General features: G+C 39.0%; 1 protein-coding gene across 1 annotated transcript in view; it reads left to right on the top strand.

Moving 5' to 3' along the window:
- The window catches only part of DMGDH (dimethylglycine dehydrogenase), a 48,856-nt gene extending 37,397 nt beyond the window's left edge, over window positions 1-11,459 (top strand). The window contains exons 15-16 of the mRNA XM_042449099.1: window positions 8,906-9,040; window positions 10,253-11,459. Coding sequence (XP_042305033.1) covers window positions 8,906-9,040; window positions 10,253-10,471 — 354 coding nt within the window. The 3' untranslated portion in view covers window positions 10,472-11,459. The remainder of the gene's footprint in view (window positions 1-8,905; window positions 9,041-10,252) is intronic.
- Window positions 11,460-21,875: the final 10,416 nt, after the last annotated feature.

Genomic DNA, 21,875 nt, shown 5'->3' with positions numbered 1-21,875 from the left:
CTCAACAGAAGAGGAAGAAAGCATTCATATGTATGTACAACTGAATATAACAACAACAACAACAACAACAACAACAACAACAACAACAACAATAGGATTTATTTATATGACGTCCAATCACTGGGAATCCGAGCAGCTTACAACAGAGGGGATAATAGACTGCCCTCAGGCTTACAATCTAAAAAGACACAACACAAAAAGAGAAGGGAATGATGAGGGGGGGGGATCAGGTCCAGCATTCTTCTCTCCTTCTGAGGTCTGGACCAAGGCAGATGGACTGGAGGGAGGGCTCTTTTTCTTAATCGAGGCCGGACCCGATGGCATTGGGCCTGTCCTTTCACTCCCTCCCAGGCCAGAAGATGACGGTTGGAAGACAGTTGTTGTGTCTTCCACATAGTCATTTGTGTGCAGTTATTCTGGCATAGAAACCTTTTTTTTACACCTTTCACTTAAGGGATTAAGCCATTTTATATATTTGTGATTAAATTATGTGAACATTTCGTATTTCTCAGAGCTAACACAAACATTTTGCTGCCCAAGATGGAAGACAAAATAGCTGATTTGATGTACAGAACCTGATTATACTGGAAACTGAATCTTCTTTCAACACTAATAATGGGTTGGCATACTCCTGAAGGCACTGGCTATTATAGGAAGCAAAGCAGAGGCTGTATGATCCAGCTTTTTCATTTTTCTTAATGGTAGGGCTTACAAAAATTAAAACAGATACCAATAAAAGCACAGATCATAGAAAGCATAGAAAAGCTAAAATATAATCTATAGAAGTAGGGATGCAGTGGCTTAGTGGTTAAGATGCCAGTTCTGACTATCTGAAGATCAGAAGGTTGGCAGTTCAAGGCCTGGGTGATGCATGATGAGGTGAGCTCCCATCACTAGTCCCAGCTTCTGACAACCTAGCAGTTTGAAAGAATGCAAATGCAATTAGATAAATAGGTACCACTTCAGTAAGAAGGTAACAGCATTTGGTACAGTCATGCTGGCCACATGACCACCAGAGCAGTCCTCAGACAACACTGGCTCTTTGGCTTAATAACGGAGGTGAGCACTGCACATTTCCATTACAAAGTTGGTTATGACGAGACATTCATGTCAAGGGACTACCTTTACCTTTATATATAGAAGTAATCAAAGTAATTAAAAAACTTGCCTTTGCTAAATCATCCTAGCTCGGTAACAACATCATACAAAACCCCTTCCATGTTCCTGAACAAATTATGGCCTAGTCTGCCTCCAATGATACCATGCACCAGAGCTGTTTAATTAAATCACTGCTAAGTATCAAACTGGCTCAAATAAAAGTACGTTTTGTGTAGGATTAACTTGAAGTTCCTACCTACGGTACATTATAACGTGCAAAAAAAAACCAACCCAACCCATATAGAGTTGCTATATTACAACCTGTATGCAAGGTTCATTTTGATTCCTATGTAGAATTAATCACTTTCAGTTTTCCTCATTCTTTGTGCAGAAAGAGCCATCCCAAGTCCTAATTTTGTCAGTGATGTTGACTGTGTTGCCCAGTTTCTAGCCCTCCAGCAACACAAAATGCCTAGTTTAGACAAACAGCTAAATTCTGGTCTGATCATTATCCAACTGTGAGCTTTGGGTTCATGTGTGCCCTCTCCATTCTCCCCCTCCTTTCCATACAAGGAGGTCGTGAAAGCTGATGCTTCAAGAATGTACAACAGTAACATGGTAAAATTAAAACTCAATGAACAGTTGTTTGTTTAATGAAAGCATTTAACATAAACCAGAATCAAAACATGATTTTAGATTTTAGTTTGTTAACTAACTTTGGCTCACTCTGCCTCATTCCCAGTCTGTACCATCCCAGGTCCAATATCTTTCAAACCTTGCTATAGAACGGTGCATACTCACCCAAAATGTCAATAAAAATTGGCTTACTGCAAAAAGAAAAAGCATTTTAAAGGCATTTAGGGAAAGAAGTCTAAATTATCTATCTGCTTCAAAGGAAGGAAGAAATTCACAGATAAAGCCAAATAATTTTTCTTCTCAACTGTGGCTTAAGAATATAACGTGTTCAGAACAACAAATCTTCCATATATTGGTTTCCTTTGGAGCATAAAGACTGTACAGTGTTTACCTGTCAAGGGGATATGATTTTGAACCCTGTCTTGAAATTGCTCAAGAATGGCCAATAAAGAATAATTAATTTCAAAATACTACATATGCATGGCCTCTTGTGTGTTGTAAGGTGATGGTTAAAGCAGATTGCAGCAGATGTCGCTGTTCTCTTTATTCAGTTGACTAGCTTTGTGTATATAATTTGGATCGATTCCAGCTCTCATAAGATATTTACCAAATAAATTGCCCAATTAAAACATGTAGCCATCTCTTCTTGACAGCCATTTTGCATATTGAATTATAATATTTTTGTTCCTAGAGACTCAAGCACCATTATCCTTAATTGCCTCCTTTTATTTTTCTGATCAGATAAGAAAACAAACCCATAATTTGGGAGTTTCTGTCTACACACCACTCTGTGCACTTCGTTTTTGTTTTAAATAGCAACTACTACTGAGAATAACTCTTCTTTCATTGTTTCTGAAAGTAAAACACAGTGCATAGAAGAATATACATGTTAAAACTCTGGAAGACAATTTTATGCAAGTTACAGTTTGATCCATGAATGCTCAAATTAATCTTCTATACATTCACCCCTCCTTTTTCACAGGGGATCTGTTCTGGACCCCCTTCTGAAAATGGAGTTTTGCCTATATTCAAGCTCCATTGGTTTGAATATAGATGCGGGAGTGCACAGATGCGCACCTTGGGCACACGCCCCATTATTTCCCCTTCCGTTCATCCCTTGTGCATAAGTGAGGGATGTGGATTCCAAAACCGCAAAAATGGAGGGAGGACTGTATTACAATTTTGGTACCTTTTAGTTATCATTTCTAAAAAAATAAAAATCCAGACTAATATACATTTCCTGTGAATTATTGAAGAATCATATTCCTGTTAACCATATTATCATTATATACTGCATTTCTAAAGGGCCTGGAAAACAGAAACTGTAGACATTTTCATTATCAAAGAAACTGACTCATAATTCTCATCCCACTGACATTAAATGTATGTATGCATGCATGTCTGTATGTAAAGAAAGGTTAGTATTCATTAGCTTTAAGCCTTGACTGGAAGCCTGTATGTCAAATCCCTTTCTTTTTTAACAAGTAAAGCAGTAATTTTAGCTAAGCAACTCTAAACAGGTATTAGGCAGCATTTTCATTACAGCAGAACTGGAGGGGGGAAATCTTATTTTTTTTATCACTAGCATGGTACTTCTGCTTTTCAGAAGCAAAAGTCTGTTACTCTGTGTAGGCAAAGAAACATTAGGAAACAGTCTTGTTTTGACAGATTATCCATAAAGGAGATTCTGGTAAAGGACAGCTGTTTGAAGTGGTCATGGCCATGTAAGTGTGACGGAGATCTGTCAGGATTTTACAACTCACGTGATCAAGTTAAAAGAATGGCTGAAGGACTGCCTGGGCCATGACCTTTTACATTATTATTGTTGTTGTTGTTGTTGTTGTTATTATTATTATTATTATTATTATTGTATTATTATTCTGTAGAATCAGTGTGTAGAGACATCTTATAGCACCTTTGAGACTAACTGAAAGAAAGATGTTGGCAGCATGAGCTTTGGTAGACTTCAGTCTATTTCCCAAAATGCATCTGAGGAAATAGACTGAAATCTACAAAAGTTCATACTGCCAACTTCTTTCTTTCAGTTAGTCTCAAAGGTGCTACAAGATTTCTGTACATAATCATCATTATCATCACACACGACTCTTTTCAGAAACAATCAAGTCAAAACATTAAAACCTGCCAAAGGAGTACAATCTAAAGATAATAAAATATAAGTGTACAATAATTATAAACAAATTATACAGTTAAAAGACAATACTACAAATGCAGCTGACATATAATCAAACATAAAGTTATAAAATTCTAAAACCATATCAATGTGAAGTTCCTAATGCTTTGGAAAACAGAAATGTCTTCAGTTCAGATTTAAAACTAGCGAGAGAAGAGGCAGTCCACAAATGTTCAGGGAGGCTATTCCAGGAGTATGGTGCAACAAGTGAAAATGGGTGAAGCCTTGCCAAGGAAGAGGAAGTTTGTGTGAGGCTTTCTATAGGAGAAGCTTGCATTGCACAGCAGAATGTGATTGTAATATGCATGAACAATACACACATCAAACACACATTCACATAATCCTTTTTTGTGGACACATATTACACAGGGTGACTAGATATCCTAACCACAAAAGAGAAGGTACCACAGAATGTAGAACATTCAAGACAAGTGTAGGACATTACAAAATAAAGGCTACAACACTCATATAAATATAAATTCATGGTTCTTAGTCATGCTCAAAATGGAGGACATTTTGGAATTCTTCCTAGGCAGAAGGCTAAAATGGAGGACATGTCCTGGAAAAGGAGGATGTCTGGTCACCCTGCATATTATATGCCTTGTTGCTCAAAGCTATATTTTGTGACATTTTGAACTATAAACAGAGGTCAGAAAATCTTCAGCATTTGATAGCACTAATTCAGTTGATTTTTATATTTAAATTTCTCACAAGCGGCAGTAGTTAGTCCAACAAAACAAAACTTTGGAAGCAAGATCATAGACATTTCCAACTCAGCTGTTCATCTTAAAAGAGTGGTGTGCATAACCTTTTGCAAACAAAATATTAGTACTTCCTTTAAAAATGGGTATTGGGTTTTTATTTTTTTCAAATTAACCCTTTAATACAACCTTTAATTGTATAATGGAACATTAAATTCAACATAGATTACTGGTGAAACTATCTCAGGGGCTACATGACCAGAGGTGCAGAGCCAAAGTTCATGATAAATAGGAACCATGCCATCCTATGCACCTTTTCTCTTTTAAGCTCTTGAGGAGTTTAATAAAAAAAATAAGGACAGAAAAATGGGGTAATGACAGACTTAAGATGATCACCAACTTCATTATTTTTCTTTCTCATACACACAGAGGCAAAGCTTCATCCCAGCTTCTTCTGTCACAGTTACACACACACACACACACACACACACACACACACACACACACAGCTTTTGTTCCACTCACACAGTCCCATTCTTTCATGGATTCACATTCACACATACTGCTTTTATTCGACACCCACCCACGCACACTCACACTCCCATTTACACTCATTTTGTGAAGAACCATCTTCCTCAAGCTTACCCCCACACACCAAATTTTCTTGGTGGAAGGGAGAGGTAGGAAACTTTGAAAGATACCCCTTGAAGGTGCCCTTAGGGGTGACTTTGAATGGAGCATGCTTCCCCTGCTTCCACTTTTCCTTCAGGAAATGTCAAGGAGAGAGAAGTTTGAGAAGACATCCTTTCAAGGAGCTTAAGATGCCTTACATAGGAGGATGTTACTGGCAGAACAGACCTCTTTCACCTTTCCCTCACAGGCTGCCAAGGGGCAGCAATAGAGGCCCAGGTAGGAAATGTAAGGAGAAGGGAAGCAAGGGGATGAGGCCAAGGATGAAGGGAACGAGACTGAAAGGCTTTCCTGGCCCAGTCTGGTCTGGAATGCAACAATTCCTGTTGTCTTTGCTAACTGATACTTTATCTTTTCTATGTAACTCCCCCACCTAACTCTAAAGTCTCCATTCACTTTGCTGAAATCAAGCTTGAATTGAAATTTTGTAGACTGTAGATGCATAATGACAAACTACCTGGAACAATTATACTATCCTAACAGATTTTTCCTCTTGGAAAGTCATTATTGAATCATCAGGCATGGCTGATAGGAATCATTTCCTCTGTATTATCATTATGCAGAATTTAGAAGATTAAATAATTTAAATATTATTTCTTTCACTGAATCCATTGCAATATAGTATTTTGTAAATGTAGAATTACAGTGGGCCCTTGGTATCCGCTGGGGTTTGGTTCTGGGAGGCTGAAGTCCCATTATACACAATGGATAGTAAAATGGTGTCCCTTATATAAAATGGCAAAATCAAGGTTTCTTGATATATTTTCAAAAATATTTTCAAGCCAGGCATGCTTGAATCCAGGGATAAATAATCAGTGGAATTGGAGGGCCCCTCATGCTCACACAACTGCTCATGTGATTGGCATAGGAAGGGGAAATTCTCCGTCTTCTTCTAGCCCACTCATTACATCTTTAAAATCTGCTCCAGTGTGTCAGAGACCCACTGGAACAAATCTGGGGAAGACAAGGAAAGGGCCACTTGCATGGTATTCAATTTCACCCATTGTTTAAATAGTCCTTTTGTTTGTTTTTAAAGATTAAACATTACATGTCTGATATTTTCTAGTACAAATTAATTTGTGACATGTTTTTTTGAAAGGCTAAGGCAAATCAAAATTACTTTAGCTGTCTCCCTGTTTATATATTCACAAGAGCTAACTGCCTTCTATACAATTAATCTAGAAGTGACCCACTAAAGCAATTCACATCTGTTGCCAGGTCATACTCAAGGCTCCAATTAGGATTGCTGCATTAACCTTCATGCAGGCTGTGTTTTCCATTTACAAATGATGGATTTATGGAAGTCAAATGAATGATTTTGAAGAGTAAGCACTGGGAAGCTTAGCAGTATTTAAATGCACATGTTTCTTTTATAGGCAGAGTTTCATTAGAACTTGTAAAGACACACTGCAGAATTACTGCCTGGAGAAGAGGCTTGCTAACATGGCACTTTTAGAATTTAAAGATATAGCCATGTTAGTCTGGATCAGTATGCAAAGGGAGTTTGAAAATCTTTAAAACAAAGGGGCGAAACAGATCGCACCAAAGGGGTGGCTTAAAACCAGATTGGGGCTGCAGCAACTGCACAGAAGTCAGCTTTCAGACGCTCCAGCAGCATGCAGAATCTCAATGCTGCACTGCCGAAGTGCCTGGAAGGTGGCCCATGTGTAGCCAGCTGGGTGGCGTGGCATCTTGGGGACATGCATCGTCTGTACTCTATGCCTCTCATGCCGGCTGGAAGTCGGCTTTTTATGGCCATCTGTTTCACACCTCACCAAGAGAAGGAAAGCAGTTGGTAGCATAAGCTTTCATAGATTTTCCTCAGATGCATCTGATGAAGTAGACTTAAGTCTATGAAAGCTTATGCTACCAACTTCTTTCTTTCTCCCATGGTGCATTTAGAGCCCACAAATTTAAGTGTGAAATTATGTTCATTTTTTTTTTCTTTCCAACAAATCTGTAAATTTCTGTAGTCAACTAAAAGCAATAGTGTACTCAGTTTATGGCAGCTACTTTACTATGGATAGCTGCTTTTAATAAGGACAACCTGATTGCCATTTTCTGTAAAGGTATGCCATTGCACCACAGTGTATTTGGTGCCTGTAGTTTCTCTTGCATTGCATTCTGTTGTTTTATATTTTCTGTACATAAATTCAGTATATACTGTACTTCTCTTTGTATACTATGGCGAAGACAGCACAACATTAGAAAAACTGAGGACAAAAAGTTTACTCTTTGCATACTTACTGTATAATGTGCCCAGTACAAAAGAACACATTGATTTGGTCCTTTTTATTATAAAGGTATACATGCCTTCCAATAGACTTTTAGAATATCCCAGACTACAATCTTGTATACATTTATCTAGGAATAAGTTCCACTGAACTCACTGGACCTTTTTTCTGAGAAGATATGAGTATGTGTGTATTGTTAATTGTTAAATGGAACTTTGTTCTGCAGGAAAGAAACCTCTCTCAAAGTTAGTAGATAGTAAAATCTCTCCCAGTGTTCAACTTGTACAAATTATTGTTTCTTTGTTATGGTACTGTACAGCCCTAGTACACACACAGAATTTGTAAATCAAAAGGCAGTTATAGGGAAGAAAGCCAGTTAAAGTAAGCCTTAAAATACAAGGTTTATGCAAATCTTAAAAACAAACAACAATCAGAAATGGAGAAGAAAAAAAGTGAAACCAAGGAGTTAATTACATGGGAGGAATTTCTCTTAATTTTGAATGAAAAGAAAGTGGGGCCAGAATGCATTCACGTGAATTCGCTAGTTCAGCTAATTTACGTGAATTCGAATTGCATTCGAACTGACTTCCCATTGCCTGAAAATAGCTTGCCATTGCCTGAAATTGCGTGTGATCACATCTCACGCAATAACATGAAACCCCATGATTGCGTTCGGACTGACTTCCCATTGCCCAAAATTGTGTGTGGTAGTCTATAACACAATAACGTTAAACCCCATGATTGCGTTCGGATTGCCATTGGATTATACTTCCAATTTCCCTTGTCTGATAATGTCCCAAGAATGCTTCCCTATGATATTGATTTATGGAAATTAGATATAGTTGTTTTGACTTTGAGAAAGAAAGACTGAGAGAACACCCAGTGCACAGTTAAGGGGATCTCCACAAGGAAAGCCTCTCTTAACTGGCTGTTTATGTCAAGAAACAATTTGGTATCATAGAGCACAGGACATTCTATTTTAAAGTTAGGAGAGGCTGCAGCAGTTTGCTTTCACTTGAGCCTATGAAGAATGGCATGAATCTGCCTCTCCTCTCAGTTCTGCTGACTTTATTTGGTCCAAACTACTTTTGTATATCGGGGGGAAAAAAGAAATATATAAATATTAAAAAGTTACAGATGTAGAAACACTTGAGGTGAACTAACTGAACATGCCTATTTTATGGACAAGATGAAATAACATTCATGAAGCCCAAAGGCTTGATTTAATTTGTATTTTTATCTAAAGCTTAATTGACAGGAAAACAAGTGAAGGCACATTTAAATGCCTACATCTATAACCTTGTCACAGAGTCTCACTAATCATTTATCATCGTTACCTTTTCTCCTTTTCCCAGCCAGCCAACTTCATAGGAAAGCAAGCATTGAAGCAGATTAAAGAAAAAGGGCTTGAACGGCAACTTGTGTATCTCACCTTGGAAACAGATAATGTTGATCCAGAGGGGAATGAAAGTGTCTGGTATAACAACAAGGCAAGCAGCTTAGATTTTATTTCAAATAACTGAAGCAATGGTGGGGGAGAGCACATATAATCTTCTCACAAAACAAGAATAATTTTGATATAATTCTAAATAGTTGTACATGGCTGCCAACACAAATGTGTTTGCACAAGTAAAAAGGGCCCTGTGTATAGTGGGCTAAACCCACTTTTAGTCCCAACAAGAACACACTGATGAAATGAATGGGACATGTTAGGGCTAATCCAGAAAGGAATAAAGTCCCTGGAAGTATCAAGACTTTCCAGTTCATTTGAATTTACCTGCACATTCATGGCTTTTCATTCAATCTCTCTCTTGGAATAGGTGAGGTTTCCCTCACTCTCCTTTCCCTTGTGTTCTTCCTCCTCCTTCCACTGATCGATCACATCTCACATCAAGGCTGCATCAACACTGCAGAATTAATGCAGTTTGACACTGCTTTAACTGCCATGGCTCAGTGGAATTCTGGGATTTGTACTTTTGTGATATATTTAGCCTTCTCTTGGTGCCACAACAAACTACAAATCCCAGGATTCCATAGGATGGACCCATGGCAGTTAAAGTGGTGTCAAACTGCCTTAATTCTGTAGGATGGCAGCAAGGTACATTTCAGAAATTGGCTTTCACAATTTCCTCTGAGTCCTTTTTAATTATTATTCAGGAGTTATTATCAAAGTGTTAAAGTGCTTTAGCAATATTTAACTAATTAAGCATTAGGATCATTTTCTTCTATTGTGAACAATTCCTCTCTTCCTCACTTGATCTCTGTTGAATCTGGATCGTGAAAGAAAAATGCTGTATCTTAAATAGTTCTGGTATAACACAGGTATGAAAAGGTATATTTCATATTTGGAACTAGTGGGTTAACTTAAACTGGCCTAGGGAATGGGATTGAAAAGTCCTTGATATTGATGGGAGTTCCCTAGCCATACTTCAAGATGGGGAAAATATCATGTAAATCTCCAAGATAAAATTAGTTTGCAAAACCTGGGGACTTTCAGAGACTTTTTTTTTCTTATTGGGAGAGGATAATACTTAATCAGCACATTCCTGGCCTTTTCTGATGCAGCTAAAACATACTAAGGTAAACTTTGCTGCAGTCTTATACTTGATTTTATTACAGGTTATGTATTTATTTCTACAAATGGCATCAATTGTGTAGGCTTTCATGCTCTAAAAAGTTTTACTATTTGCATAATTTTTCAGGTTATTGGCAACACCACATCTGGATGTTACAGCTATAGCACTCAGCAAAGTTTGGCCTTCGCATATGTCCCCGTGGAACTCAGCAAAGTTGGGCAGAAAATGGAAGTTGAACTGTTAGGGGAAAAATATCCAGCCACTATTATCCAGGAACCACTGGTCATGACTGAGCCAACTAGAATGCGACTTCAGAAGACGGGCATAAGGAATACTAAAACATAAACAACAGCAGATGTGTAATTCTTTCCTACTAAGAGCCTAGGTTCCATTAACATCTGTGTCAGATTTATGCACAGGCTAAATAAGCTAATCATAGTGCCTGAGTTTTGGAGGTGTTTTTTAATGAGGAAAGATACAAAAATAATAGAACAATGAAAAAAATAATTGGTAATGATATGGGGTCTTTTAAATTTGACATAGCTTGGGACCCCAGCATGTATTAAATTGCATATGACATATATGACTAGATTTTAAACTCAGTCCAGGTGTTCATCCTCAACACAATGATAATCATGCAAGCTGGAAAATGGTTGTTGACCTGCCCTTCCTCTCTTGCATTCCTGTCTCTCAGTTCTGTCATCTTCTAGAGGGATAAAGGCCTGCTGCTTTATTTGGGTGGGCTTCCCACATGACTTAGTTCTTTTCATGACCAGGGTCTAAATTGCACAGGGAGCCTACCGAATGGAACAGATTCTTCACTGCAGAGGTCATTCATCAAAAGCATGCATGGAGCACTAGGAACCAGTGAGGGGCATGGCATTTCCAATCATGGGCATAGTTGATTGTGAGTTGATTACAAACTGCAAATGAAATACAAACCTACACATGAAATATGCAATAATAAAATAATTTATGTTTACTAATAATTAAGAAACCATATGTGATTTTTACTCTTTAGTTTCATTAGATTATGACATGAAAGCCCCCACTTAATGGATGGCATATTTGTAAGAGTGTAGATAGCACACATTGCAAGGAACTACAATTTTCTCTTGAGTGTATTTGTCTGGGCACTCAGCCAATTGGTGGCCAAGGGGAGTTGTCATTCCCCTCAGCAGATTCTATGAAGCATAGGCATCACTGATGTCTGTCTGAGGTTGAGAGAAAGAAACTTCTGGCACTCTTCTTGCCTTCACTGTTTAATTAGAATCAAACCAATCCTATGTTTCAAACTTGTTTGATTGTCATGTTTTAAAATTTTTACTCTGCATGCAAAGAGCTTCTTGTCTGATTTGTTAGCTGCTTTTATGTCACATCATTAGCATAGGGCCACATCTGATTTTGGGGGGACCTGGCCTGCATTCTGATCTCACCATTATTTGGAGAGTCCCATTAAGATACCTTGTGAATGCAAACTATCAGTCAGGTTCAGCTCAGGAGATGGTGGACCCAGAGGTCTATCTAACGCAGTACAGCTTCTACGGGAATCATCTGGAAAACCATATCTTGCTGTTTTCTCTCCATATTTCACTATGGAAAATCAAGTTTACCTGCTGTGATTCTTAGTCTATCTGGTCTTAATCTGGTCTGATTAAGCAAGATGATGATGATGATGATTTAGGTGCTGTACAGACCGGCGCTTTGCGCCGGCCTGCACACATACTAGGGTTGCCTTGGGGCGTCCTTTCCAGATGCCTCACAACCCTAATACGTTGTAATGGCGGCACCCTTTCTACATGGGCGCCGCCATTACAATGTCACGGCCGCGCCACCTCCAAATGGGGCGGTGTGGACGTGATGTCTTGGCGCCGCTGAAGGGTGCCTGTGGCGCCCTTTCAGCGGCGGTAGAAGGAGCTCCAAAGCGGAACTCCTTTGTTTGTGTCGCTGGCGCAGCGTTTACACAGCTGCGCCAGCAACACAAAAGAGAAAGGGGCCAAGCGGCCCCTTTCTCCCTTTCTCCACCGCTGTCGGGTGTCCTTGGGGCATGAAACCCCAAGGACACCCCTTTCCAGGCTGCGGGGAAGCAGCCTTTTGCCACTTCCCCGCAGCCTGGAAAAGCGGTGGATCGGGGCCTCAGGGCTGCCGTTGTGGCAACTGAGGCCTCGATCTGTCAGGGAAAGGGGCAGGTGCAGGCCACCCCAAAGGTATCTGTATCTGTATCTTTATGTATCTGTAATTTCCTTTCTAAAGCACTCTGTGTGTGTGTATATCTTCAACTTGCCTGTCAACATATAGCAACCCCATGAATTTCATAGAGTTTTCTTAGACAAGGAATAGTCAGAGATAGTTTTGACAGTTCCTTCCTCTCAAATATAGTCTAGAGCACATGGTATTCATTGACAGTTTCTCATCCAGGTACTAACCAGGCTGAGCCTACTTAGCTTTCAAGACCAAACAGGATTTGGTGCCTTGTGGTATTTAGGCCTCTAAAGCATTAGTCCCCCCTCTCCAATGCTAGTGCCCTAGAGACAGATATCAAACCCAACTAGTGAGTGATAGACATCAAACCCACAAAACATATTCATTTTATGTTAAACTATAAAGCCATATTTTAGTATTAATTTTTAAAACAGTGCTGGGGTTACATTCATACAAGTTAGCAATACATTTCCATTGTACTTTTTGAAGGTCATTTAAAAATTGCTCAAAAGTGCAGGATCTTCCAAAGGAATTGTTAAATCTAAACCCTCAGCAAAGACGCTGAAGCATAAATAAGACATGGAAGTAGAAACACAGCTTGAATAATGAGCACCTATCATTGCCAAGGACTGAATGCAGTTTGACATTATATTGTACAGATCTGACTATCCGTTTACAAAGCAGGTCACAGTAAAAAATAGAAACTGACAGGATCGCTCCTAATGGTAGATAGAGTGGGTGGGGGGGAATCCATTTGGAAATTACAGTATTCTCTTAAATTTAAACCTATTTTCTTCAGTCACTAAGGGATCAATTCTTTCTTAAAAGTGACATTACTTTTAACCAAGTGTTTGTTATATATCATTTTGTTAATCAGAATTCAACATGATTATTTTATGTGGAAATAGAGACAGAAACATGGAATATGGTCTAGCCCTTCCTGCATTACCCATATAGCTCACAGTACTGAGTCCAAGGAAAGGAACCCCCTGAAAAAAAACATTTATCTCCCTATTCCCTTGAACTGCCTAAGGGACCTATGCAAATACCATTGGACAGCCATTCCCCCATGCTTGAGAAAAAGCCATCCAATATGGGCTTGTGACATTTGCTGAGGGTTTAAGAAGGATAGATCATTTACTATGGCACTGATGAGTTCCTTCAGGAGTGAGAAAGCATTTGCACAAGTCTTCTCATTCTCTAGAAATGGGGGGGTCACTGGGGGGGGGGGAACTGGGTGACACTTTTATACAGTCTCCCATGCGACAACAACAGAAGTGCGACAATGTCAGCAGTGGACCTTAACTGAAGGGGCTATCATCCTGGTGCTAGTCGGGTTCACTGGCCCCATGTGATATACTCCTCAAACACTAAATAGTAACTAAGGTCTAAACTGCACTGCAAAAATAGTGCAGTTTGACACCCCTCTAATGGACATGGCTCAGTGCTAATGAATGCTGGGATTTGTAGTTTTGTGAGACATTTAGTCTTCCCAATCAGAGAGCTCTGGTGCCACAACAAACTACAAATCCCAGAATTCTATAGTCTGGAGCCACTGCAGTTAATATGGTATCAAACTGGATTATTTCTGCAGTACAGATGCAACCACAGAGAGGTTTGGGAGGCTTTAACCTCATCCACTTTCCAGTGTCCATGGAATTAATGAAGGGGGTGCTGCATGAAAGTGGGAGGTTTTGTCCCCACCAATGAGGACCCTATCTCCATCCAATTCTTTAGATATGTGGTGGGACTTTATTATTGTTGCATACAAAATGTGCATATTAATTTATGCCACAGAATTCAAGTCTTTTCCAGAGTAGAATGCCTACCTGAAATATTTCCCAGTTATGTTTTCAGGATCCACTGTATCAGGATGATCTGACATAAACTTTAGGTAGGATTGCTAAGGAGGGAAAATCACTCAGCCTTTTCTTGCTGTAACGTGTGTTAGTTAGTGTTCAGGAAGTGATGTAATTCAAATTTGTCAACCTAACTTCTGTCAGAAAACCGCTATGACTAACTAAAAAAAGCAATCTTGATAAGTAAAATCTATGGGTTAAGTAAAATAATGAGAAAAGCAATGCTGTTTTACTTTTTTTCCTTTGACAGAGGTAACATGGATATTAATATTAAGATGACAAGCAGAGTTAAGATAGCAGGAATACAGAAACAATGAAGTAGTTATGAGAGAGGGAATGATCTATCCCAGCATGACAACTAATCCTTAGATGTGTTATATTCTTTAACGGATTTTTAATTTTGGACTTTGGAGCTGCTCTTAATAAGAAATTAAGGCAGAAATACAATAAGTGGATTACTTGTAACTGTGGATCTTTGAATGATCATGCTTGAACTTGTGGTTCTACAGCTATGCATAGCCTCACTACCCAACTGTCTAGAACGGATTAATATGTTTGTGGCAAATTCACTTGTTCTCCCTCCATACACGGAACTAACTAGTCCCAATTCAATCCCCTCAATTCAATGCTGCTGATAACAGCCAGCCAGGATGTCAACCATGCAATGGAGGATGGGTTGCATGATCAGTCAGAGAACCCATTACAAGTAAGCAACATGTTATACACCTTGGTCTCTGTGAATCACACAACTGGTGATAAGTGAGCTAACTTACCAGCCATGTCACAACAGAAGATAGGACATCCCTTCTAAAAGAAGCATCCTGCCAGCTCCTCAAGTCTAAATGATAAAATGAAATGAATGCAAACAGTTGGGATCAAGTGGCTGCTATGCAGCAATCCAGAGCTGGAATGTTCTCAGAAAGGCTGCAAGGATGGCAACAGCAATAACTACACTTGATCTTAGCCAAAAGGCTGAGAAGCAATAACAGAATATATCCAGACTCTGAAAGGTTTTGGCATCCCAGCCAGCTGATAACCCAACCAGATTGTAGAATCCACTTAGAAAACAGTGTGAGGAGACAAGAGTGCTCTTTTTAGGACCAACATAGAAAAGGAAAAGATTAGCTGTTGCAAACAAAGCTGTGTGGACCACCTACTGAGCCAAAGCCATACAAATTGAAATGTCACTCCCAGTGGATTTGTGTGTTCTGGACAGGATTTTGGGAGAACTACTTCCTGTACATGGAAACTGTATAATAACATGGAAGCAGAGACCTGGCTTCAGAAACATCTTGTCTTTGTGGAAAATTGATATAAAGGATCTGAACAAACAGCATAAAGCAAACTTGTTTGGTGTGCCAATGTAACAACAAGGAAAGTGACCTTGAGGGTTGATAGCCTGAAATCAAAAGAAGCAAATGGTTCAAAAGTTTTCTTCATAAACTTTGAAAGAACCACAGGTAACAATCACGAGAGCTGACATGGACTAATTGGAACATATAGGCAGGTTACACACCGCCATGAAAGTACGGAGTCAGTCCGTACTAGGGTTAGGAAGATGCAGTGCTTCCGCACCCCCTAACCCTAGTCTGGATTTAGTCCGTACAAAATGGCAGCCCCCTTTCACATGGGGGCCGCCATGACGACATCACAACCGCGCCGCCTCTATACGGGGCGGCGCGGACGTGACGTCGTCGATCCGCGCCAGGGCGCTTAGTGCGCCCTTTCCGCAGACCAGGAAGGAGCTCCGTTTCGGAGCTCCTTCCTGGTTTGCGGTGCCGCTTTGCGTCACTGGGCACAGCCTTCAGACAGCTGCGCCCAGCGAAGCAAGGGAGAAAGGGGCCAAGCGGCCCCTTTCTCCTTCTCCCCGCCGCCGCGGGGTGTCCTTGGGGCTTGAAGCCCCAAGGACATGCCTTTTCAGGCTGCGGGGAAGCGGCGTTTTGCCGCTTCCCCACAGCCTGAAAAGCAGCGGATCGGGGCCTCAGTGGCTGCTATTCTGACAGCTGAGGCCCTGATACACTGGGGAAAGGGGTGGGTGCAGCCCGCCCCAAATGGGTGGTCTGTAACCCGCCTTAAATGGGTAAACCATGTAAGAACATCTTGCCCAAAAGGGCTTTCAGGGACAGGGTCAATAAAAGGGGGCTTAGTAGCAAAACCCTTGAAATGAAAGGAAGAAATAGCCACCAGGTATGCTTTTAAAGTGGAAGGAAAACCTTGCTATTTCAAATTTAACAGAAAGTTTAAGACTGCAAGGATTGAGTTAGGTGAAGCAGAGAAGCCATCCTCAGAAACATATATCTGAAATGTTTCCACTTTCCACTTAAGATTTTCTTAAAATGAGCTTAAGAGATGCTAAAAGTACTGTGTCAATATCTGTGCCTTTTGAAATGGCAGCCTGAGTTGCTAGGCTTTTAGTTGGAAAGTCAACAAGTCTGGATGATACATTTCGTTTTTCTCTTGCATCAGGAGTTCTGGCATTTGTTGAACAATCAGATGCTTTCTGACAACAGAAGCAGCGTAGTGGGCAATGGCTATCATGACCACCGTAGTGTGTGTCCTGTTTCATTTTCTTCATTGTGTTGAGTTCCCACCAACTTTTTAGTATATTAGAAGGAAAAGTTAAAACATATAAATGAGAGGACAGTTCGAGTTGTAAATGAACACATCCCCTAATGATTTGCACCCTACACCCTTCTGTTGCACTGTATCTCTCACTTCATGTTATCCTGCAAACTGAAGATATCTGTGTGAGGAACTTCCCACTAAACCTAATGTGACTGAACTTTCTTGGAGATAGAAACCACTCTGAGTGATCTGTTGGTCTCTGCTGAGGGAGTCCACGAAAGTGTTGTTGTATCTCAGCAGGTGGATGGCAATCAGAACACAATGTTAAGGAATGTAATGGTACAATAGTACTAAGGGGGAGGTAAGTGTTTCACCTTGTTTGTTGATATAAATTGTTATCTGTTGGAATCTGAACCATTTATGTGAAAACAAACTTCTAGTCTAAGATGTTATCATGATAGCAGGACATGGCATCCAAAATGGGAAGGCTACTATGATGTGATGATGTGTTGCCCACAAATACAACATCCTTCAAAAACTGGATTTAGGTAGTTGAACTTTTTGTAGCATGAGTTGATTTTTGGGTAAAAGTATATTATGACTCAATGTACTAGAGTACAGAAATGAAGCCTAGCATAGTGAGTTACCACTGTGGTAGATGCCATGAAGCCCAGATGATAGTAAATTATGCATGCATTGACTTACTCAGCATTTGAGAGTTCTTGTGCTTAATGCTATAAAAAGTGTTCATATGATGTTGAGGTAGAAGATTTTTAATGTTTCATATTTAGTATGCATATAAATGTAGTTTGTAGAAATAAAGGTACATGACATGCATTGAAAGGAATTTGAGAGGCCCAGGAATGCAGGCCAAAGAGTCAAACTTAAGGCCTGAGAGATCAAAAGTGACATAAGGCTATAACCGGAGATCTGGAGTTTGGGAAGTTTGTTGTTGTTGGAGTCAACATAGGGCTATAAACAGAGAGCCATAAATCCTGGAGAAGAGCCCTCTCTGCAAGGACTAGAAGGGGGGCAAAGACTGATGAGGCTAAAGATAAGGCTAATAGGCTAGTGGGACGTGACCAAAATGTACTTTAATATATTCATGTAACTGCACTCTGATTGTACGAAAATCCTATATGTTAACTTTTGCCATGTCCAATGGGAGATGCCAGCTAAGGGTCTTTGTTTAAACACTATATAAAGAAGCCATTTTTCCTTGTTCTGGGCCCTGGGAACTTTTGTTGGAATGCTAATTCCTCCCAGGGTGACAGCTGACTTAAATAAATCTGTGTTTGGCGAATTCATCTTTGGTCCCCTCCTATCTGATTCTGTCAGACTGATGCTTGTTATGAGGAAGATGTGAGAACCTGTAGCGTGTTGGCAGTTTCTTCTACAACAATGTCACTCTAATTCCAAAGTGAATTAATAGGTATTTAAGTCCACTCCTGTACAGTGAATGCACAGTACTAGAATTATCTGAGATTTGTTGGAGTTTATCTGGAGGCTGAGATAGCAAAGTCAAGATAAAGTTGAAATCAGTCAACTGACTGTATGGAGGCTACTCAGACAAAGAAATACTGTCACAGCTCTTGCGTCTCAGGCAAGTGGCTACTACTGTCATATTCTTTTAATATATCAAGACACAGTTGAGGTGCCAAAAAGAATTCAGAATTTTAACAACAACAACAATTTATATTCCGCTTAATCTCAGTGAATCCAAGCAGATTACAACAGTAAAAAACATACAGTTAAAAAGAGATGCATTAAAATTCCAAGATTCCCAATCTTCCCCCCAAACATAAAAACATGATCAAACTCTAAAAAAGGATAAAACTAAAGAAAATATTAATATATATACACTAAAAATTTTAAAAAAGCAATTCCCTGCTGTGAAACATAAACTTTCAGTTGGCACAGTGAATCACAATATGAAAACAGATATATATATATATATATATATATATATATAGAGAGAGAGAGAGAGAGAGAGAGAGAGAGAGAGAGAGTTATGAACCAGTCATGGTAGCACAAAAGTGGCAGAATTGAAGATGGAGTTGCCATGTGAAACTTCCATGGTCAAATACACTGTTTTACACCACCAACCAGTTACGCATTCAAAGACAACCAAGCTAGCAATTCAATCTTCAAAACTGATAACATATCAGTTCAGGAGCTAAAATGCTAGAATCTGGTCAATGAAAACTTCAACTGAAAAGTAAACCCGAGGGCCCTATGGTTAATGGTAGCATAGGGAGAATTTGGAGTGAGAAGATGAGTGAGTGGAAACAGATTTGTTTTTGTTTTTCTTTTGTCCTCGCTCTCCATCTGCCCTTCCCATATTTTTCCTTCTCTCTTGCATGTATACACAAAGACATCTTTTATACATATCCATTCATTCACATGTATACTCCCATCTCTGTCCTCGCTTTCTGTCTCCCTATCCTACATGCAAGCCCATGGATGCTTTCTCTTGCACACATATGCATTATTTCAAGCATGGGCATGTTTATTAGAAATCTCTCTTGTGCGCGCACACACACACACATATATGTTCTCTTTTCACCATTCTGCCCACACAGGCATTCTTTCCTTACTTCACTCCAGTTCTTCATCATACCCCGCACACTTCTCCCATACCTTCTCTTTCTTTTCCCCCTTTTCCCCCTTGTGCCTATGTGTCTCACTTCTATATTAGTTATCCTAAGATAATGAAGTTCTGATAATGGATCTTTGCGATACAGATGATTTAGATAAAAATTAGCTGAGCCAGCATGAAACAAACTGGAAAGAATATTAGCCTTGGTTCTGGGAAACTCACATTTCTAATCTAGTTTTATAGACAGTCCATAAGCACAATATTTCCTCAGCTTGGTGTAATATGTCTTGAGAGTACTGCTTTCTTGCTTCACTCAGAAAGGTTAAAAAAGCTGAAACAGCAAGTCTTGTTTTTAACTATTCCTTGGGTAACCTTGGGCTTCTCAACTGTGTGTTATCAGCTGACAATTTACTTTCATTATTTCTAGCAGGGCCTCTATCTGGCCTTGATTGTAGCCTCATTCATAATACTACCTTGTATGTTGCTTGCACATTGGTGCACTTTGTAAGCCACCCTGATCGCTCGGAAGGGCGGGATAAAAATAAAAATTTTATTTATTATTATTATTATTACTATGTCCCAGCACAACATCTAGACTAAAGCATTATGCATCTGACTTCTGCTTTAGAGTTTCCATTCTTACCAGATAATTATCTTTATTGTTATTTTATATGAGCTTCTATACTGATGGTGATGGTGGTGGTGATGCTAAGTGAATAATGTGTTGTGTTTATGAACCCAGTAAGACTTTGAAATAAATCTGTACAGTATTGTGGTGCCTATATTTATATGCATTTACCAATCAATATACATCTACTAAAGGATTATTGGTAGTATATTTGCCAGTGTTTTGTGCTGGCTTAGCATTGAAAATTAGTAGCATGTGTTTTTTTAAAGTTTTTCAAATATTGTTTAAAATCATATCAGCTTCTTAGTCCCATATTCAAATTTTATATTGCAGTTCACATTGATGCAAGTATAGTCTGTATAATGTACTAGTTCTCCTGTTTTGACACAAACCTTGTTACAAAAGCACATGTCAGATGCCCAATTGTTGTGCTATATAATGGACTTTTGACTTTTGCAATTTTTTTGTCCCATCCCTTTCACATTTTACCTTCTTGTTACACTAATTAGTGTGTATATTTTTTGTATTAACTCAAGTCCCTAAAAATACAACTGCAATGCAAGGGTTAAAAGAAATAATTAAGCTTGATCTAGGCAAATGGTAAACAAGGACTACCCTTTAGAATAGTCCATTTTCAAACCTGCAACATCAAAATGCATACATTCATTTCTGACTTTGCTCCTTGGCTGAGACTGTAAATGTGAGTTCAAATGGGAGTTCTCCCCCTTCCATACATTCTAATGCTCCCACTAATTTTAACTCCTAATCATGAAGATTATCTACATGTTGTTGCCACATCTTCTTCTGTTTCACATTCATTTATATTTTTCTTCTTAGTCTGTGTATACCATTTACAGTAGAAGCTGATACAAAATGATAGTATCCATTACACAAGAAACATATTTTCCATATACAGTATTGGACATCTACTTTGAATGTAGATCATTCCTCTATGTTCCTTACATTCTATAGTCATCTTTGTTTGCATAATGTTGTCTTATCCACACTATAAATCTTGTTTACTGGATCTCATCTTCTGTAATTTTATGTTTTTCATGATTTTCTTAAAACTTCTACTTTTTTAACCAGTTAGCTCCAGTTGTTTTATATACATATACATACATACATACATACATACATACATACATATAATGCTGCAGTCCTTCCCACACATACATAAAAGTAAACATCACTAGACACAAAGGGTTGTATTTCTGAATTAGTATGAATAGTATTGTTAATTGGTTCATTCAAGTTTAATTCATCTACATCCATTAATCTTACTCCTGTCTCGGCACTTTTTAATCTTAGTTGTTGCTCTTTTATCTCTAATGAAAGAAACTGCCAGATTTTCAAAAGTGCTGTCGCATACCTTCTGAATGTCTCACCATTTGTTTGATGCTTTATATGAAATGTGCACCTTTTATAAGACTAATTTGTCTTTTGCTAAAAATTAGCCTTTGAGGAATCAAATTATAATTGTTTTGATCTGAAGTTGGCAGATTAAATGGTTAAATGATGAGACCGATTACTCTGCAACTGGCTCCATGATTGACAAGGCTCTCTGCAAATGCTCTCTGATGTCTCCCCTCCTATTTTGGTCTCTCTGTGTGTGTTATGTAGTGGCAACTACCTAAAATATGCAGACACCATACCACTACCAGAACACATCACAGACTTGGAACAGCTAAATAAAATCAAAAAAGAAAGTGCAAAGGCAAGCCTAATGTTAGAAAATTTACATAAATTCAACCTAGATTATGAGGAAATTGAAATAGTTAAAGATTTTCCATACCTTGGATCAAACACTGATCAGAACGGAGACTGTAGTCAAGAAATTGGAAGAAGATAAGGGATGGGAAGGGCAGCTATGAAAGAACCAGACAAAAGTATAAA

This window comes from Sceloporus undulatus, chromosome 2, assembly GCF_019175285.1.
Source record: "Sceloporus undulatus isolate JIND9_A2432 ecotype Alabama chromosome 2, SceUnd_v1.1, whole genome shotgun sequence".
In the NCBI taxonomy this organism is placed as follows: Eukaryota; Metazoa; Chordata; class Lepidosauria; order Squamata; family Phrynosomatidae; genus Sceloporus; species Sceloporus undulatus.
This window is presented reverse-complemented; position numbering and strand designations above follow the sequence as displayed.